Source organism: Lagenorhynchus albirostris, chromosome 3 (genome assembly GCF_949774975.1).
Source record: "Lagenorhynchus albirostris chromosome 3, mLagAlb1.1, whole genome shotgun sequence".
NCBI lineage: Eukaryota > Metazoa > Chordata > Mammalia > Artiodactyla > Delphinidae > Lagenorhynchus > Lagenorhynchus albirostris.
In genome coordinates this window covers 169,207,347-169,228,471 of record NC_083097.1, presented here as the reverse complement: position 1 = coordinate 169,228,471, position 21,125 = coordinate 169,207,347, and the positions used below count along the sequence as shown (strand labels likewise).

The 21,125-nt window shown below is 55.4% G+C and overlaps 1 protein-coding gene across 7 annotated transcripts in view; it reads left to right on the top strand.

The window, feature by feature from the left end:
• Positions 1-10,559: 10,559 nt before the first annotated feature.
• PIP5K1C (phosphatidylinositol-4-phosphate 5-kinase type 1 gamma) overlaps positions 10,560-21,125 on the top strand; it is a 60,085-nt gene continuing 49,519 nt past the window's right edge. For all 7 annotated transcript variants that reach the window (XM_060145658.1, XM_060145657.1, XM_060145656.1 and 4 more), the window contains exon 1: positions 10,560-10,754. In XM_060145658.1, the coding sequence (XP_060001641.1) occupies positions 10,661-10,754 (94 nt within the window). In that variant the 5' untranslated portion in view covers positions 10,560-10,660. The remainder of the gene's footprint in view (positions 10,755-21,125) is intronic.

The window sequence follows — 21,125 nt, the reverse complement described above, 5'->3', positions numbered from 1 at the left end:
GCAGGGTACACAGGTTCGTGCCCCGGTCCGGGAAGATCCCACATGCCGCGGAGCGGCTGGGCCCGTGAGCCATGGCCGCTGAGCCTGCGCGTCCGGAGCCTGTTCTCCACAATGGGGGAGGCCACAACAGTGAGAGGCCCGCGTACAGCAAAAAAAAAAAAAGAATCCTCCTGCTAATGCAGGGGACATGGGTTTGATCCCTGGACCAGGAAGATCCCACATGCCTCGGAGCAACTAAGCCCGAGTGCCACAACTACTGAGCCTGCGCTCTAGAGCCAGGGAGCCACAACTACTGAAGCCTGCGTGCTTCAACTACTGAAGCCTGCACGCCTAGAGCACGTGCTCCACAGCAAGAGAAGCCCCCGTTCACTGCAACTAGAGAAAGCCCCCGGGCAGCAACGAAGACCCAACGCGGCCAAAAATAAGTAAATAAATAAATTTCAAAAAAAGAACACTCAGTGTCTCCCTAGTACCCATCGGATGACGCTGTGCTCAAATGCAGGGCTTTGGAGAAGGGTGCGTTCACTGCTGCCTCACAGGCCAGAGGCGGTGTCATTCATGCATTCATTTTCCCACCTATTCAGTCATTCACTCAACAAAAATATTGCAAGCCCCTGCTATGCGCCAAGTACAGAAAGGAGAAGTGATGGGGGACGGAATTCCCGTCTGAAATTGCAGTGCCAACTACAACCAGGAGGGAGCAGTGTGCGCATGGCCGGAAGGGGTGGGGGAAGGGAGGATTCAGAGAAACCTGTGGGATGATCCTCCTCTGCCCCTCTGAGCACCTACAGGGAAACTGAGGCCCAAAGGGGGTAGGGACTGGGTTGAGGTCTCCCAGTGTGGGTCGTGGCCGCCAGGAGGGGCGGGAGCCTGGGGGGTTCGTTCACGCTGGGAGCTTGGGGTCTCCCTGGTGTAGGCTGCTTTGCGGGGCTGCAGGAGGCTGAGGTCTTATCTGTGGCCTAACAGGTCTGACCAGAGCCCAAGAATGAAGCAGCTCTGCAGCCTGGCTGGGCGCTGGCTCATTCACTCGAGGTTTACTGATCGCCTACTGTGTATACCCAGCACTGATGCAGACCCAGTCCCTGCCCTAAAGGAAGCCAAGGGTCCTCAGGGGAGATAGACAATAATCAGATCATCACGTAACAGAAATAACAAGTTCGACCTAGATTTCTGAGAGCATAGGTACAGAGGCACAACTTGGGCTGGGGGCTCTGGGAGGGCTTCTCTGAGGAGGTGGTACTGAAATTAATAGGAGTGACCTAAGTGAGAGGTATCTGGGCAGAAGTAACAGCTAGACCTGAAGGAGGTAAGGGAGGCGCCACGGGAGAGCTGGTGCAAAGGTCCTGGGGCAGGACCATGCCTCGCGTGTAGGAGGAACAGTGAGGAGTCCCGTGTGTCTGGAGCAGAGTGAGCGAGGGGGAGAGAGGGAGGAGGAGAGGGCAGGGAGGGGACGGGGCAGGTCGTGCAGGTCCCTGTGGGCTGCGGGGAGGACTTGGGTTTTTACCTCCAGGGAGGCCGGACCCCGGAGGGCTGTGGGCAGAGGATGGGCGGGGCCTGACTCGGTGCTCACAGGCGCACTCTGGTGGCCACTGTCGAGAGGACAGACTGGGGGCTGTAGGCGGGAGCTGGGGGAGCAGAGACTCCAAACCCAGAGGCCCTGAAAAAAAAAATGTTTTAAATAAACATTTTATTTTGAGGACTTCCCTGGCGGTCCAGTGGTTAGGACTCTGAGCTTCCACTGCAGGGGGCCCAGGTTCAATTCGTGGTCGGGGAACTTAGATCCCACAAGCCACACAGCGTGGCCATAAACAAAAGAAACATTTTATTTTGGACTAGTTTTAAATTGACAGAAAAGTTGTAGATATAATTCAGAGAGTCCGCCTATGTTTCTCACACAGTTTCTCTCAACATTAACATCTTACGTGACCACCACGGTATATTTGCCAAAACTAAGAAGCCACACCCTCGCTATTAACTAAACATCCTCACTATTCACTAAACTCCACGCTGTATTCAGGTTTTACTAGTGTGAAATCTGCGCCAGGAGCCCATCCAGTATCCCACAGTGTGTTCACGTCTGTGTGATCACGTCTTCTCGGGCTCCGCTCCCCCCGTTCCCTGACCTTTTCCGTCTGGAGGAGACGGGTCAGAGATTTTCTACGATGCCCCTCGTTTGGGGTTTGTCTGATGCTTTCCTCATGCCTGGACTGGAGTTATGGGTTCAGCCAGAGGGCGCAGGAGGAAGGGCAGTTTCTGGGTGGGGTGGGCTTGCTGATGAGCACAGCACTGAGGAATGGCCCAGCGGTAGGCACCATGCGGGTCCCGGGGCACCTTAGGGCAAGTACTTTGATGTTGGAGGGAGGGGAAAGTGAGGAGGGGTGAAGACCCTTCTGGGGGCGGCTCACAGAGGGTGTCACCCACCCCCCCACCCCCTAGGTGGGAGGAAGCCCTAGAAGGAAGCTCCACGGCAGGGGGCACAGCAGTGCCTGATGAGAATCCCAGCCCCTCTGCTTCCTGCCTCAGTTTCCTCATCTGTATAATGGGACCTAGTTCCGACTCTGAGCGCTGCGATCGCGAAGGTTCACAAATTAAAGCAGCTGGCACGTAGCAGGTGCACAGAAAGGTTTGCCTGGGTGCCTTGAAGTTCCTCCACTCAGGCCAGAAGGAGGGAGACAAGCCCCCGCTGGGAAAAAATGAAAGGGAGTTATGATGTTCTCCAGAGCTGGATGGGGACCGCCTGCAAAATTGTCTATTTCGAGCTTCCATCGTTGTGTGCAATGGCTGGGGGAAGAACCCAGGCCCCTGACACCTTCCTCACCATCCCTGGTTTCAGTCTGGCCTCTGCACCTGTACCCACACCAGCTCCCCCCACCACACCCCATGAAAGGTCCCCTGAGACCCCACCCTTATCTGCCTTGAGGCTGGGCCTGCCACAGCGGGAATCTGTCCTGCTAAAGCACACAGCACTGGCCTTTCTATTCTGTTCAGAATCTTAGGTGGTTCCCCATGAGCTATTAATTCATTTGTGGAGTGCCTACTGCATACCAGGCACTGTTCTGGGAGCCTAGGTCACTGGAGAGGTAGAGCTCACAGACCAGCATGGAGAGTAGACATTCAACAAAGAAGTCGGGACTTTCCTGGCGGTCCAGTGGTTAAGACTCCGCGCTTCCACGGCAGGGGCCGTGGGTTCCATTCCTGGTCAGGGAACTAAGATCCCCAAACCAAAAAGTGAACAAACAGTCTCAGCAATGAGCGCGTAGTTAACAAGCTGTGGCCTTAGCTCAAGAACACTCCATAGCTCCCTAGCATTCGGTCAAGGATATTTATTGAGCATCTGATCAATGCCAGGCTCTGGGTATCCTCTTTAGTTATCCATGCTTCTTATGGTCTTCGAACTATTTTACAACTCTGTAAATGATAACAAACTGGTGGTATCTCAAAGGATTCTTGTCCATAGAAATACAAATGAATTTTGTCCCGTGGAGACCACTGATTATTTCCCTGTGGCTATTGACCACCTTTACAACTATTTGTAAATTCATTTCAGCATTGATTGCCTGTGTGTGTGTTCTTTCTTAATATTCTCTCCTTTTTAAAAAAAAATTTTTATTTATTTTTCGCTGCGTTGGGTCCTCGTTGCTGAGCGTGGGCTTTCTCTAGTTGCGGCGAGCGGGGGCTACTCTTTGTTGCGGTGTGAGGGCTTCTCATTGCGGTGGCTTCTCTTGCTGCGGAGCACGGGCTCTAGGCGCGCGTGCTTCAGTAGTTGTGGCACATGGGCTCAGTAGTTGTGGTGCACGGGCTTAGTTGCTCCGCGGCATGTGGGATCTTCCCGGGCCAGGGACCAGGGCTCGAACCTGTGTCCCCTGCATTGGCAGGCGGATTCTTAACTGCTGCGCCACCAGGGAAGTCCCAATATTCTCTCCTTTAAACAATCTGTAAAATCTTGCTGGTTCTCATATTAATTAATGAGTTAAGTAAACTCATAAAGCACCTGTTTGTTTTATATTAGTATAGAGTCATGCTTTACATTTTTGAAAAAAAAAAGATCCCTTAACTCCATTACACCTAAAGCCTTCACTCTAGCATCCAAGGCTCCTCCCTGAGGAGATTCCCAACTACTCCATCTTACCTGTTACCATCTTCAAGTCCCAGAGCATTCTTTCCACTTTTCTTCCTAATCATCCTGAACTCTGTCTTTCGTAGTCAGCAAATGCTGTTGGTTCTCCCCAAATCTGTCCAGAATCCGCCCACTTCTCCTCACTTCTGAGCCCCCACCTGGTCCACCGCATCCTCTCCCACCTGGACCAGCTCAGTCCCCTCCATCCAGGTCCCTGGTTACGCCCTCATCGCCCACAGTCTGTCCTCCCCGAAGCAGCCACCAGAGGGCGCCTGTGAGCACCTGAGTCAGGCCCCTCTGCCCACAGCCCTCCAGACTGCACGACCTGCCCCGTCCCCTCCCTGCCCTCGCCTCCTCCCTCTCTCCCCCGTACTCACTCTGCTCCAGACACACAGGCCTCTTAGCGGTTCCTCCAGCTCGCCAGGCATGGTACTGCCCCAGGGCCTTTGCACGGGCTGTGTGCTCTGCCTGCAATGCCCCTCCCCCAACTACTCACTTCTTTCAAGTCTTTGTTCAGATGTCGCCTTCTCAACGAATTCTCCCCTAATCTTTCTACTTAAGACTGTAAAACACCCCCCTGCCTGTTTTACTCCTATCCCTGTACGTCTTTCACTTTTTTTTTTCCTGTAAGGCTGACCATCCTCTAACCCAGGATACAATTTAGGATACAATTTACTTCCTTATTGTGTCTCTTGTTTCTTGCCTGCCTTCCTCCACCAAACCACAAGCCCCACAAGAGCAGGGATCTTTGTTTCTCTTGATCACCCCTGAATCCTCAAGCCCCAGAACAGCACTCGGCACACAGTAGGTGCTTCATAAATGCAGGTTCATTCCCTGGGCACCCCCGCCCCCCCAGTCATGTTGCCCGCTAACCTCAGCCCATTCCAAAGGGTGTCAGGCTCCACCCTGAGCAAACACAGCTCCCCTGGCGCCAGGCCAGACCCGAGGTGGAAGAACAGGAACCCAGACTCCCGAGGTGGACTTTCCCCAGACCTGGGGCCACACAGAAGCCCTGAGCCGGGGAGGCAGGACTCTTACAGGTGCTGAAACTGGGGTATTGGTTGGAGGCATAGGCAGCCCCCAGACCTCCCCACTCTCTGCAATTTGACTCCTATCAGGCTGACAGCCCTACTTTACTCTGCAGCCCAGGGCAAGTGGCTACCCCTCTCTGAGCCCGGGTCCAACCTCCGCAAAACAGGAAGACGATGGGACATTGCCACTGGCTTGGCATTCTGAGTTCTGATTTGGGGTGGGACAGTTTACCTTGACCCCTGCATGACTGGGAATCTATTACTTGCTCTATCATATGCTGTTCTCAGCAGCCCTGCGACGTGGTGACTCATTATACCCAGTTTACAGAGTGCAAAACTGAAGCCAGCTCTATTTGACTCCATGGGTCTTTCTCTCCAAACCCAGGCAGGGTGGGATCTGACAGTCGAGATGTCCCCCCTCCCAACCCCACAGAACCCAGATCTTAAGCAGCTCTGCTTCCCGGGAGTGACCCCAAATGCCAGGCCAGCTCTATACCCTGCAACTGGGACGCTCATGCCTCCGGAGCCCCAGAGGGCCCTCTTGGGCCCAGACAAAGAGCCTTGAGGCCTTGAGGTGCAATCAGACACTTGGTTGGCTGGGAAGTTCTCTTTGTCCTGCACTTTTTGGGAGCAAATGACCCAGAAAAAGCTCTTGCCACTGGATCCCTGTCTTCTCCTGGGTCTAAGCTTCCTTTGCCCGGAGACCATCCTGGCTCCTTGCCCGCAGTCAGCTCTGCAGACTGTTGTGACAACCATCCATCCGCCCCTTCCTGCGCTTCTCCGCTGGGAGATTTCATCCAGAGAAGAAATCAAGATAAGCAAGATAAGCCTCCCCAGAACCCCCCCGTGCCTCCCGCTCCAGCACCTGGAGAGGGGACGGAGATGAGATGCAATTGTCTGAAAACTTGGGGGCCTCTTAAGAAGTACCAGGAGGCCCAGATACCAAGCAGGTGCCAGGCTGCCTCACCTGCCATCTCCCCGCCAGCCTCCCCTCCTCAGTTTGGGGGATCAGAGGCCAGTCTGCGCCCCCTCAGCCCCCCTGCAACAGCCGGGGCCAACAATGACCCTCTGAAGTCTGTGGCTATGGCATCCTGGGCAGGCTGCCAGGGGCAGTAACTGCCGGCCAGATAATCCCTTAGAAACTATGTCAAATGCCCACACAGCAGTGTCAGTTTCCTGCTTTCCGGGGAGCCTGGTGGTGGTGGGGGGAGGTGACAGGGGGCCCAGGACCCCACAGTGGGGAACCCAGTCTGGACAGTTGCTTTGGGATGGTGGGCAGATCGGGGTGGGGGACTCACCTGTCTAGGAGGCTGGGTGGCCTCTGGGCAGGCGACAGGAGCTAGGGCCTGGGCTTCCGCCTGGCATCAGGGGCGGGGAGGGGACCCGAGGCTTGAGCTCTGGTCTCCCCACCTGTTTGCCCAACTTTGCCTCCCTGTGGTGGCCACAGGCTAGCCGGTCCCGTGCCAGGTGGAACCAGCAGGGCGACAGGCGCAGGCAAACCAGCGAGAGTGAGAGAGACCTGGTTGGGTGTGTGGCTCTGTTGCAAGGTGCTCTCACGTGGGAGCAGCTGATCTTAACCCCTGCCGGCCCAGAGGCCAGGGACGCCCAGTCCCGCCCTGCTTGCACTGGCCACTGCTGAGCCCTTGGCATCAGCAAGGGACTGGCTCATGTGGCAGGTCCTTGGGAGACATTTGTGGAAGAATTCAAGGATGAATGAATGAATGGCTCATCCCTGCCCCCCCATCCCCTCACTGCTCCCCTTGCCTTCCAGCTGGCACAGCATCCCACCGCTTGTGGCGGGGCTGCTCCTTCCATCCCCACAGATCTGAGCTCAAATTCTGCTTCTGTGCCACCAAGTGACCGGCCGGATTCCTACACTGAGAATTTTCTATCACTTCCCAGCTGGGCAGCTTTGGGCAGGTCACTGGCCCCCCAGTTTCCTTACCTAAAAAAATGGGAACAACGGGGACGTCCCTGGCGGTCCGGTGGTTAAGACTCCTCGCTTCCAGTATTGGGGTCACAGGTTCGATCCCTGGTTGGGGAACTAAGATTCCACATGCTGTGCGGCGTGGCCCAAAAAATATATGAAAATAATAATAATAATAAAATGAACACTAAAATAAAATTTAAAAACGGGAACAACACTGGCGTCTGCTCCTAGGGTTGTTTCCTACAGTAAAGTGAATGAATGTCTGTCCATAAAGTGCTGAGAACTCTGCTGGGTACACAGTAGAGTTGCACCTTCCAGCTGCGACCCACAGGTGGCTGGTCTGAATGAATGACATGCAGGTAAAATACACATCGGATTTGGAAGAGCAGCTGTGCAGAAAAGCATGTAAAATAGCTCATTGGTTTTACCTATCGATTCCCTGTAGAAATGATAATAGTTTTGAATGTATTGCGTTCAATGAAATATAGTGTTACAAGTTATCTCGCCTGCTTTTGGTTTTTTAATTTTTTCAAATGTGGTTGCTAGAAAATTTTAAATGACATTTAAAAAGTTAAACTGAAATGGGCTTGCCTTGTAGTTCTATCAGAAAACACTGGAATAGGAGCTTAATACGTATTAGCTGTGGAGCCTTCTGCAGTCACATTCTGTTGTCATTGTATCACATCTGTATTAGTTTCAAAGTATTTGTTAGCAGCTGAAACGCCTTGTGTCTTGTTTGCTTGTTTGTTTGTCGTCTAGATGTCTCTCTCTCTCTCTTTTTTTTTTGGCCACGCCATGCAGCTTGTGGGATTTTATTTTATTTTATTTATTTATTTTTTTTGCGGTACGTGGGCCTCTCACTGTTGCGGCCTCTCCCGTTGCGGAGCACAGGCTCCAGACGCGCAGGCTCAGCGGCCATGGCTCACGGGCCCAGCCGCTCCGCGGCACGTGGGATCTTCCCAGACCGGGGCATGAACCCGCGTCCCCTGCATCGGCAGGCGGACTCTCAACCACTGTGCCACCAGGGAAGCCCAGCTTGTGGGATTTTAGTTCCCAACCAGGGATCGGGCCCTTGGCAGTGAAAACGTGGAGTCCTAACCACGGGATCACCAGGGAATTCCCTAGATGTCTCTTCACTGAGGTCGGGGATTCGGTCCTGCTTATTCGTGTATCCTCCTGGCCTAGAACAGTGTCTGGTATACAGTAGGTGCCCAATAAATATTTGTGGAATGAATTAATGGAATATGGGGAGGGGGTGGAAGACTCATAAAGTCCCTCTTACCTGCAGGACCCAGTGCTGACAGCAATAGCCACGAGGGGGCGCCCGAAACCAGGCAACCAGCCCCAGCTGGGCAGCCTCAGTTTTCCATCCTGCAAAATGGGAATATCGAGCAGGCACTTGGGGGGATGAAGCAAGAGGAGCAAAAGCCGCTGCCCCACGGGATCCCGGCCCCTCCTCTCCATTCCCAGTTGTCTGAGCCAGTGGTTCTCAAATTCTATCAGGCATCCGAATTGCCTTGGGAGGCTCATTGAAAGACAGACTGTGGGTCCCCGCCCCCAGAGTTTCTGATGCAGGAGGGCTGGGCTGGGGCCCGAGAACCTACATTTCTAACAAGCTCCTGGTTGATGCTGATGGGGGCAAGTCCAGGCACCTCGCTTTGAGGATCACTGATGTAGATCTTCTCTGGAGACAGATTCAAAATGAATCAGGAGTTCTATCCATGGCGCGTGTCCAGAGAACTTCTGGAGCCTTTTTAAAAAACGGTGGCAAAATACACATAACATAAAATTTACCGTCTTAACCGTATTTAAGTGCACAGCTCAGTGGCATTAAGCACATTCTCATTGTCGTGCATCTATCCTCTCCACCCATCTCCAGATCTTTCTCATCTTCCCAAACTGAAGCTCCGTCCCCAGGAAACACTGACTCCCCAGCCCCTCCCCCACCCCGTGGTCCCCACCATCTACTTCCTGTCTCTATGGATTTGAGTCCTCTAGGGACCTCATGTGAGTGGGATCAGACAGTACTTGTCCTTCTGTGTCTGGATTCTCTCACTGAGCATCACGTCCTCCAGGTTCACGTACGTTGCAGCGTGTGTCAGAATTCCCTTCTTTTTAAGGCGGGATCATATCCCATTGTATGAATGGACCACATTGTGTTTGTCCATCATCTGTTGATTCCCTGGAGCTGTTTGACTCCTCCTCTCTGGTTAGGCTCAATTCTAACAGGACACAGTTAACCTAGGGGATCCCTCCACCTCATCCTGGGTCCTGTTCTCTGTGTCTTCCTTTTTCTTGATTTGTCTCCTTGTTTTGATGGAGAACATTTCAGGACCATCTTTCTAAGCCCTGGGTCGGACCGAGGCCTGCTCCATCTTGCTGATTCCCCCTTATCCCATCACCAAGCACCCCTAAGCCCAACCTTGTCGGCCTCCCGCTGACCTCACCAGCACCCTGACAATGAAGAGGGATCACGTGTCTGGAGTCGGACAGGCCTGGGTGAAAACAGCCCAGCTTCACCCACACCAGCAGAGTGTCTGGACTCCCCCACCTGCCTCCCAGCAGAAATCATTAATAATGAATAAAACTACTAATAGCAACATTTATTACTCCCCAAACCATGACCTCAGAATGAATGACTGCCTAACCAGATCGTTGGCGAGTTCACCATTAGACTTAAATAATATTATTATTCTTAATACAATAAGTAAAGGGGATGCTTCACAACGCGGTCCTTTGTGTGATTCCAAATATGTGGCTTCAGCTCTCTGGGTCCTGTTTTGTCATGTGTAAAATGGGGATGATAATAGTTCTCATCTGGTTGATCAAATTGTCTTCTAGGTGTAATGTTCTGTGTTAGGTATTGGGAATATGGTAGTAGTTAAAAAAAAAGGAAACAAAAAGCAGGTCCCTAACTTATGGAGATATTGCATATAAAGGCTTTAGCACTAAGCTTGGCATTTAAGGATGTTATTGTTTCATATAACTAAATTTTACTACGTTATATATCATAAATAATATTTTTACGTTACATATTGACATTACTTATTATAATACCATATTACTGTTTGTTTAATAGTCACGTTAATGTATCATGACAATATCACATACAATTTGTATATTGTGCATAATGATAAAAATTTGTTTCTTATTATTACGTAACTATTACTTATATCAAACATAAGCATATGTAATATAAATTTTATTTTTAATATGGTGATAATTTTTAACTGTAATTATTATTTATGCTCGTTATGTATAATAACGCTCTTACGTACTACGGTAATATTGACAGGAATGGCGCTGCCCTTCCACCCCTGGGCACGTGAGGGCGCTCGCGCCGCTCCTGGGGCCCGGGACGCACGCAGGCCCCGCCTCCGAGCCCCGATTGGCGGTGCGCGCGGTGCGCGATGGCGCAGCGCCTGGCCCCGCCCCTGGCCCGCCCCTCACTCCCTGAGCCCGGCCCCTTCCCTCAGCTCTCCAGCCGGTGGCGGTTGTTGTTCAGCGGCGGCTGCGGCCGCATCTCGGGTCGCAGCCTCCGGCCGGCCGGCCGCCCGCCCGCCGGCAGGTCCGCGCGCGGCCATGGAGCTGGAGGTGCCGGACGAGGCGGAGAGCGCCGAGGCGGGGGCCGTGACCTCAGAGGCGGCCTGGGCGGCAGAGAGCAGTGCGGCAGCAGGTAACGGTTCCGGACCTTCCTCCTTCTCTCCCCGCTCCCCGAATGGACCCGCCCTGCCCCCCCTGCCGGGGCCCAGTGGACCCGTCCGAGCGCCGGAGGGGCGTCGGGACCCGCAGCGGGGAGGCCGGGACGTTCCACTCGGGGGCGCTCGCGGGGGGGACGGAACGCCCCACTCCGGGGCTGGGGGACGCGCCGCGGGGCCCGAGACGCCCCGCCCTGGGGGTCGGGGTGGCGCCGCCCATTCCCGGGGTTCTTGGGGGAGCCGGCTGTCTGGGAGCGGGGGTTGGCGCAGGGCCCCATTCTGGGAGGCTGTGGGTGGAGCAGACCCCGTTGGAGACACGCGGGGAAGATGGGTCCTCACTTCTGGGAGGGGTGCGACCTCTATTTAGGACGCGTGGTGGGTGGGTGCACTGCCTCTTGCTGAGGGCGCTTGGGAACGACGTCCCACCCAGTGTTGTCAGGGGGCTGCTCTGCATGTGGGATAGTGGAGTACCCCCGTTCCGATGGGGGACCTTGCCTCCAAGGGGTGACGCTGTCCCACATGTTTCCCCCCGCCCCGACCGTCTGGACCCACTGCTCGGGGCCGCCCACTTTGCTGGTATCAGCTTCCGGGCCTCACCCGTTTCCCTGCAAGCCGTCACCCTGTGGGCACATCTTACTGGTCGTTAAGGGCAGGGGCTGCTGTGGCGGAAGTGGGGGGTCTCGGAGGCCAGATGGGTCAGCCTCCTGACTACCTCATTTTTGTGGAATTCACCAGACCTGGTTTCTAGTCCACTGGCCATTCCTTCCCTTTCTGGGTCTCAGTTTACCTCCTATAACCGGAGGTAGGTAGGGGGATGACATCTCCAGGCACCTTCAGTGCCAGGGCTTGCCAGCAGGTGGGGGAGGAGAAGGCCCCCTGCAGCCTTTTCCCTGGATGTTGGGGGGCTGCCGTAGCTCTGTAGGGGCAGTGCTTTCTTGAGCCCCTCTCCTTGGCATGCCTCCCTGGCCCTCTAGCAGAGCAGGTTTGGGGAAGGAGGCAGCCTCACCCTGCCCTGTGGGCCCGCGGTCTGCCTTTCCCTGGGGCGGTGTGCAGAGCCCAGCCACTGCCTGGTTCCTTCTTGGTCAAGGTTGCAGGCTCCCAAATAGGAAGTTTCTGGATCCGCAGAGTTCTCTGTTCCAGGCAGCCCTCTCTGGCGAGTCCCCTGTAGACACCCACAGGGGCATCCATCCTCCTTCTCCCCCGGGCCTCCCGAAGCTTCCTTGGCAGGCAGGGAGATGCTGTGCTGCCTGGGAGTTGGGAGAAATGTCTGGAGAAAGAGCCAGAGCGAGCGAGCTCCCCCGGGCTCCAGAGGACTCCCACCGCTTCCTTTCCTGCTGCCATCTGGAGCTGCTTGGTGGGTTACCCTGGTTCAGCTCCAACAATCCGGCCCTCTGGCTCCCGTTCTTTGCTGGCGGCGATGCCCTGCCTGGCCAGCCCCAGACATGGCAGAGGGACCCGGCTGAAGTCCTTTGTCAGCCCCCTGACCTCCGCCAGCAGCCCTCAGCCCTGTGCTGGGCAGAGACACAATAGACTAGGATGCAGTGCCCACAGGAAAGCCACACAGCATATATTTGTCTTATCAGGGGCTAGGTGATCTGGTGGGGGCAGATAAAGTCCCAGGCCCCGGCTGTGGTTGGGTCTGAGCACAGGGACCTGGCCCATAAGGGGCCGTCCCCGCTCCTGTCCCCAAACCCGCAGAAATCCGGTTCCCACAGCTGATCACTTACTTCACTCACTTTAGGGTTAATAGCTGTCTGTCCTCCGCCGAACCCGTTTCTCTTAAGTTTGGGGAACAACTGTCCATGCCTTTCCTGCTGCTCGAACAGATGCATAAACACACAGATGGGTCTGTTTGCTCACCAGGGGGTTCGTACGATGCCAGAGTCTCGATGCCTCTGCGCTAGTTTGGGGCTGGAAAGTTCTTTGTTGTGGGTGCCGTCCTGGGCACTGTGGGGTCCAGCGGCATCCCTGCCCCCACCCACTTGATGCCAGGAGCCCCCCCAGTCCTGACAACCACAGGTGTCCCTGGACATCGCCTAGTGTCCCCTGAAGACACAGTCACCCGGGGTGAGGGCTGCCGTACTTCACCTTCACCCATCATTCTGTAACTTGCTTGCTTTTTATCCATAATACGGCATTTTTTCCCCATGTTGGTATCAATTCTTTTCTTCAGAGAGAGAGAATATGGTGCTGTGATTGAGAAGGTGGAAACCCCTTATCCTGCCTGGGTTCCACTCAATTTCTCTGTGACCTCACAGGGCCTTGATCTCTCTGAGCCTCAGTGTCCCCATCTGTAAAATGGGGCCACACTGCCAGCTTTACCTGCGTTAGTGCATCAGCAGGTGGAGGGCGCTTGGTGAACTTTAGTGACAGCCCACCCCCTTTAGGCATGAGCTTCCTGCTGAGGGACGATCCAGTGGTTTCTGGAGCCGCCTTTTGCTGTTACAAGCGATGCTGCAGTAAACATCTTTGAACGTGGGCTTGTAGCCGTGGTACTTTCAGTTCTAGTGGTTGGAGTCCCCGCCTTGGAACGGCTGGGTCAGGCGCAACCAGATTGATGCCCGCTGGCTTTCTGGAAAGGTCCGGCAGGAGCCAAGAGAGACTATCTCCTCGCAGCATTGCCAGCTCCGGATGTTATCGGCCTCGGCCATTTTGGCCAATCTGATGGGAGGTGAAATGTATCGGTGGTGTTTTAGAATCCGGTTACTTTAAACTCCTGGGCTCCCGAGGCCCGGACCAGGGAAGGCCCGATGGTGTTCTCTGCTGGCTTTTGGGGACTCTGTGGAGTGCCTGGTTCTGTGGAGGATCTCAGGAAGGCTGGGCTCTTGGGCACATTCATGGGGCCCCTGTCGGTGTCCACGAGCTGCCTGTGGGCTTTGGCCTGAGCTGTGGCCTGGTGTTTCTGAGCAGTTTCCCTCCTGTCCTTCCTGCTTCCGTGATGTCTCAGAATGGTCAGCTGTGTTCCTCTCTGACCCCTGGCCCCTCCCACGTCTAACCTGGTGGCAAATGATGTCGGCTTTGTCTTCAAAGTGGACTGAAAATCCACCCATTTGCCCCCCACTCCCTGCCACCACCTGGTTCATCCATGTGAATTCAGCCCCATCATCCATGGCTGGCCTGGCCCCCTGTCTCTTCCTGTGCTCCCTCCCGCTCACTCCAGAAGGCTCCCACTAAAAGCTGACTCAGGCCCCGCCCCTCCTCTGCCCACAGCCCTCCAGGGTCCCACCTCCCTGGGACCTGCGCACCACAACGAAGAGTAGCCCCCGTTCGCTACAACTAGAGAAAGCCTGCACATAGCAATGAAGACCCAACACAGCCAAAAATAAATAAAATAAATAAATAAATAGAAGATACTATCTAAAAAAACAAAGAGAGAGGCTGATAAATGGGACCACATGAAAAGAAAAACACCTGCCTGGCATTGATAATCATCTTAAGAGAAGATGGGAAAAGCTACTTAAACTTACTTGTATCACGGATTTAAAAAAAAAATCTTCCATAATATATAAAGAGCTCCCACAGATCAATAAGAAAAAGACTGGTAAATAATTTGAAAATGGGAAAGATACAATCAGTATACAGTTCCCAGAAAATGAATAAGAGTCCTGAGATGTGTAGGATTAAATGCAGGAATGGGGTGAGTGGTGAAAAGGGGTCTGCCCAAGTCCTCCCTGCGGCCCACAAGGCCCTGCACGACCTGCCCCGTCCCCTCCCTGCCCTCCCCTCCTCCCTCTCTACCCCTCGCTCACTCTGCTCCAGACACACGGGCCTCCTCGCGGTTCCTCCAGCTCGCCAGGCCTGGTGCTGCCCCACTGTGCCCTCTGCCTGGGATGCTCATCCTCCATATCCCTGTCATTTGCTTCCTTAGTTCTTTCAAGTTTTTGCTCTACTGTGTCCTCTCAACGAGGCTTCCCATGACATTTGAGGGAGGCCTGAAGGAGGCGCAGGAAGCCAGCAGGGCCCAAGCAAAAGGCCTCATGTGCTCGAAAAGCAGCGTCGGGCCAGCATGGCTGGGGGTGGGGCCTCATCACCAGGGGCCTCCTCTGTAGCTGTGGGCGGATTGTAACCGCCGGCAGCAGCGTCCCTCATCTGCTCATTGGTACTCAACAATGGCCTTTGGAGGCAGAAGGCTGCCGGTTCTAATCCCGCCCTGGCCACTTTCTAGTGAGGCCATGTCCGGCGCTTGGGCCGGCAGCCTGGTCCTCTCCGTGGAGAGCCCTCAGGAGCCGGACCGCCTTTGCCAGCCAGGGGGTCCTCTGCCTCGGTGTCTCCATCTGTGAAATGGGCGTGATGACTGTGCCTTTCTCGTGGAGCTGGATCAGGTCGATTGGCTTGTAGAGCCCTGGAAGGGTGCTGCCCTGGCTGGCCCCACGTGGGTGCCAGCTCGAGGGACCGCTTCCCCCAGAGCCTGGGTGGGCGGGGCCGCCGTCTGACTCGGCTCATGGGGACGTGCGGTCACCTCTCGCTTTGCCCTTGGGCAGGGCCTGTTGGACATTATGGAGCACCTGCTGGGGGGGCAGGGGTCCGGCACCTGGGCTCCCTCACCTTCAGATTGGTGGGGGTCAGGATGCGATGGCGAGCTAATAAACAGGTGAGGCCCGCGGTTGCAGACTGGGGCCCCGGGTCCATCCCGCCCGCCGGTTTTTGTCTGTCACGTCTTCCTGATGCTTCGCCACGCCCTGTCATTCGCCTGTGGTCCACGGGGCTGTCTAGCTACAGCGGCAGAGCTGAGAGTTGAGACAGAGACCCGTGGCCTGCAAAGTCGGAGACACTCACTGGCTGGTCCTCTACGGAGAACGCTTGTTGACCTGAGTCAGACCACGCCAGCCCATGGGGAGCTGCCAGAGCAGTGAAATGGGCGCCGTGGCCCCAGGGGGTGACCAGGGCCTGCTGCTGCCAGGTGGTCAGGGGAGCAGGTGACCCAAGCAGCTGCGGTTGAGCATTCAGGCAGAGGGATCAGCAGTGCAAAGGGCCTGAGGCAGGAATGAGCGTGATTTGTTCCTCAGAAGGGGATGGGGGTGGGGGGGACTGGCCCTGCTCGGGGTCTGGTCCTGAGTCAGTCGGGTGGTGATGGTGGGTTTAAGGGCGGGTGGGTTTGAGGGGGGGTCTGTGTTTTTTTAGAGAGGAGGCTCTGCGTGCTGGTGGGGAGGGCTGCGGGGTTGGTGATCAGGGTGGGGCTGGGCAGGATAGGGGGCTTGGGCGGGGAGGGTGGGTAGGGAGGCTTGTACCTGGGAGATTGGTGAGGAGGGAGGGAGGTGGTGAGTGAGGGCCCAAGGAGGAGCAGGTATGGGGGATAGTCAAGGCCTGGAAGGATTGTGCTGATGGGTGAGAGAGAGGTCTGGGGAGGACATGCTCGGGGCCCAAGGCTGGTGGTATTTGGACCACGGATCTGGGTAGGTGGCCTGGGGCTTGACCGGGCTCAGCCCTGACTGGGTGAGGGACAGTGTGCCTGGCTCTCTAAGAATGAGGCAGGGGGTCCAGGATTCGGCGGGGCATGGAGAGGTGAGCCCCGCACCCCTGGCGGTGCTCGTTAAGTGACAGCCGTGTGGCCCGGGCATTTACCAGCCTGGTGACCAGGCCCCGGGCCCTCCTGTTCCCGCTGCCCACACTGAGCTGCGTGGCACCACGTGTGACAGGGCAGGTCGGGATCCCGCTGGGGATTTTCTGACTGCTGCCAGCTGGACAGCAGGGACTGCGCACGTGGGGGGATTACTGACCTGGGGATTAGCCTTGGCGCCCCTGTACTAGGTGCCACCAGGCCCCATGGAGGGGTTAGGGGTCCATCCTGAGGGGCCTCAAGTGCCTGAGCCAGTGGGAAGGCATTTGGAGACCTGGCCTCTGGCTCTGACCAAGGAAAGAGACCCCAGCATCTGCCCCAGTTGCTATTCTCTCTCGATCATGCGCGTGTCATGCACACACATGGGCCGTTATCCTGGGGGCACGGGGTTGCCCTTGAAGGTTTGGGGCTGTGGGGTGCAGGTCAGGTGTTCGTGAGCAGATGCTGCTGAAGACTGCTTGGGCCGGGTGCTGGGGAGGCCCGAATGAGACGGGCACGGTCCTTGTGTGCATGCCGGGGGTGCGGGTGGGGTGTGTGCAAACAGTAAGTGACGCAAGGAGAGAGAGGTGTAACACGGCAGGGGAAGCGAGTGCCGCGGGGAAGAGCAGAGCGGAGAAGGGGAGAGAAAAACGGGCGTGGGGGGAGTGATGGAGGCCAGGTACTCAGGAGGGGCGACGGGCAACATCTGAGCAGAGATATACAGGAAGGAGGGGATGTGCACTGAGGGGGTGTGGGGAGAGGCTCCCAGGCAGAGGGCACAGCCTGTGCAAAGGCCCTGGGGCAGGACTGTGCCTGGGTTGTTGCAGGAACAGTAAGGAGGCCCATGTGGATGGAGCAGAGTGAGTGAGGGGGAGAGAGGGAGGAGGGGAGGACAGGGAGGGGACGGGGCAGGTTGGGCAGGACCTTGTGGGCCGCAGGGAGGACTTGGGCTTTTACCCCCAGGGAGGAGGGATCCCTGGAGGGCTGTGGGCAGATTAGGGGCGGGGCCTGACTTAGGTGCTCACGGGCTACTTCTGGCCACTGTGGGGGAAAGACTGTGGGGAGGGAGGGTGGGAGCCGGGGACCACGGTGGAGGGGACTGTGCTGGTCCAGGTGGTGATGCTGGGACTTGGGCTTGGGTGGAGGCAGGAGGAAGGAGTGATGCAGAGCAGATTTTAGAAGCCGAGTTGACCGAACTTACTGAAGGGGTGAGTGTGGCGGGGGAGGGGAGAGGAGTAGAGGGTGACTCCCAGGTTGGGGTCTGAGCCCCTGGAAGGGCAAGCTGCCTCAGCTGAGATGGGGGACGGTCGGGCGCAGTGTGAATATGAGACATGGAGACGTGGGGGGCAGAGGACCAAGTTTGGAGCCCAGGGGGTGGTTGGGCAGACGGCCATGGGGCGAGGAGGTGGGGACGAGGCAGGGAAAGGGCCTCCTTGTGCAGAGCGATGACCGGGTAGCTGATGTGTCCGTGGGGGACACGTTGTAGAGCCCCTGGCAGGACATGGCCTTTACAGCGTGTGACGAGGGGAGGTGACCAAGGGGGCGAGCGCAGGTGGAGAAGAGGCAGGATGTAGGGTCCCAGCAGCCACGGGAAGCTCATTGGTGAAGCAGCATCCAGGCACGCCTTCCTCTCGGGGATCCCATGAGGATTAGATGAGCCAGCGCATGCGAACCGTCCAGGACGGGGCCCAGCTTGTGGGAAATGGAGGCCCTGTCTCTGCAAGCCAGGTCGGACGCGGAGAAAGCACGGGTCCTTACTGGGGTTTCTGCAGGATGGGAGGGCCGGGCAGCGTTGGCACCCTGAGCCAGCTTGGGATCGGCTCGTTCGGTGGCGGCGGCTGTGGGCTGGCATGGGCTCTGGCTGGGGGCGGTTGAGGCGGTGCCCCTGGGCTTGCGTGTGAGCAGGATGAGGAGTGCTGAGGGTGTGGCCCATAGTGGCTTGGTTGGCACAGCAGAGATGTGCTCACAGGCAGATGGTTTTTGATCTAGGGGTTGGCTGACTCCAGGAGGGACAGTCCCCAGGTCTGCAAGGTCCCTGAGATGTCAGAGCATCATAAGATGCACGTGATGAACCCAAGGTGAACCGTTCCAAGTTCCCTCCAGCAAGGGTGAGAGCTCCATGCCTCGCCCATTTCTTCCATCTTTGCCAAACTTATGGCACAAAGGGAGGTCTGGGTATTTATCATAACGTGAATCAGAGGGAAACGTGAATCAGAGGGAAATGTGAATCAGAGGGAAATGTCTTCACGTATTTTTTCCTTTTAATGTTTCATCTTTGTTTTATTAAAAATGTATCCCAGCAAAGGGAGCAGAGACTTGCCCGCCCAGGTCACATGGCAGTCCAGTGGCACTGGACTGCCTCACCTTGACAGCATTCTGCACTTTGTCAGAGCTGGAAAATGGAGCATCAGCCACCAGGGAGTCCTTGGTGCCTTTGCCCCCACAAGCATTCATGTCTCCACTCTGTCTTGTCTTGATTCCACACTCACAGACCCCTTTTCACCACTCACCCCACTCCTGCATTTAATCGTACACATCTCAGGACTCTTATTCATTTTCTGGGAACTGTATACTGATCGTATCTTTCCCATTTTCAAATTATTTACCAGTCTTTTTCTTATTGATCTGTGGGAGCTCTTTATATATTATGGAAGATTTTTTTTTTTAAATCCATGATACAAGTTAGTTTAAGTAGCTTTTCCCCATCTTCTCTTAAGATGATTATCAATGACAGGCAGGTGTTTTTGTTTTCATGTGGTCCCATTTATCAGCCTCTCTCTCTTTGTTTTTTTAGATAGTATCTTCTATTTATTTATTTATTTTATTTATTTTTGGCTGTGTTGGGTCTTCATTGCTATGTGAGGGCTTTCTCTAGTTGTAGCGAACGGGGGCTACTCTTCGTTGTGGTGTGCAGGCTTCTCATTGTAGTGGCATCTCTTGTTGCAGAGCACGCACTCTAGGCACGTGGGCTTCCGTAGTTGTGGTGCGTGGGCTCGGTAGTGTGGCTCTCAGGCTCTAGAGCACAGGCTCAGTAGTTATGGCACACGGGCTTAGCTGCTCCGCGGCATGTGGGATCTTCCTGGACCAGGGCTCGAACCTGGGTCCCTTGCTTCGGCAGGTGGATTCTTTTTTTTTTTTTTTTTTTGCGGTACACGGGCCTCTCACCGTTGTGGCCTCTCCCAATGCGGAGCACAGGCTCCAGACGCGCAGGCTCAGCGGCCATGGCTCACGGGCCCAGCCGCTCCGTGGCATGTGGGATCTTCCCGGACCAGAGCACGAACCCATGTCCCCTGCATCAGCAGGCGGACTCTCAACCACTGCGCCACCAGGGAAGCCCGGCAGGTGGATTCTTAACCACTGCGCCACCAGGGAAGTCCCTATCAGTCTCTTTTTATGGTTTCCCAGTTTGGCGTCATGATGGAAATGTGTGCTCTGTTCCGAAGTTACAGTTAAATTCTTCTAGTACTTCTATAATTTTACTTATTTTTTCTTTACATTTAAATTCTTGCTTTATTTCGCATTTATCCTGGCATGAGATGTACAAGGGTTTAATTGAGCCAAGTCTTCCCAGGTGGCTCAGGGTCAGCCCACCCCCGCTTCCTGGGTAATCTGCTTTCCTCACGGATTTCAGGTGCCACCTTGATTACAGACCAGATTCTTGCGTGTAGCTGGTCTATTTCTGGGCTTTCTGTTCGGTTCTCCTCGTCTGCCTCTGTCTTCGTGCAAAAGGCATGCCTTCAGCTACAAATAATAACATGCTTACTGGAAAAAAGCAGCAGCCCAGACCTGCAGTCAGTGGAAAGTGAGCATTTATTTGTCTTGACCCTCCGTTTCTACGGAGGTAATGACCGTTATTCCGGATGTTTACCTGTCTCCATATATATTATTATTTTTTTAACGTTTTATTTTGAAGCCTGTGGAAAGTTGCAGGGACACTCTGGCGACACCCACACGCCCTCTGCCAAGGGAGGGAGGGCACGCGGGGCCAGGCTCCGCCTCTGTCACCCCATCATCACAACTGATCCCCATGCAGCAGCCTCGTGTGATGTACGTTTCTGTTTAAAGACGCCTTGTCTGATACCAGTTGTTGATTCATTCATGGCGGGGATGTAACCCTTGCCTGAACTAAGCTCATCTGACACACGTACTGTCCCCATGAGCACGTCACCGTCCTCCTGCACGTGGGACACCGGCCAGCAAGCACTTCAGCTCTACGCTGGAGGGCCGTTTTAGATGCAGAATCACTCACCAAAAACACAAAAATGCAGAAAACATGGCACTAAAGAGACCACAGAAAGTACACTTGTCTGTGGTCTGAGAGCTGAACCGAGCAGGCAGGGCATCACCTGGCTCGGGCTCGCTGGGCACGTGTGTGGGGCACCCGAGACCTCGCTGCCCTGTGTGTGCCTGAGGACGAGCGTGGCAGCCCCCCACGTGTGGGTTACAGATAAATTCCAGCCGGTAGATGGACTTGAAGACGTGGAATCTGTAAGTAAGGAGGACGGAGGACGGGCTGTACATCCGATAAACAAAGACGCTCTCTGAGCTGAGTGCAGGGGTCACGTGGAGGAAATGGAACATCGGCGCAGCCCGCAGTCAGGATTCACAGTTTTGTGAATTAACCCAAACCTTCCCTTATGGTAACTTTTTTTCCCTCTCCCGGATTCAGTCCAGGATCCACATGGCATTTGGAGACGTGAGGTCGGCGGGGCCCTCCAAGGGCCCGAGACTGGACAAGCCTCCTTCCTGGGCTGACAGTCCCTCTGTGACCCTGACCCAGCCGCCTGAACCCTTCCACCTGTGGAGCCACTGA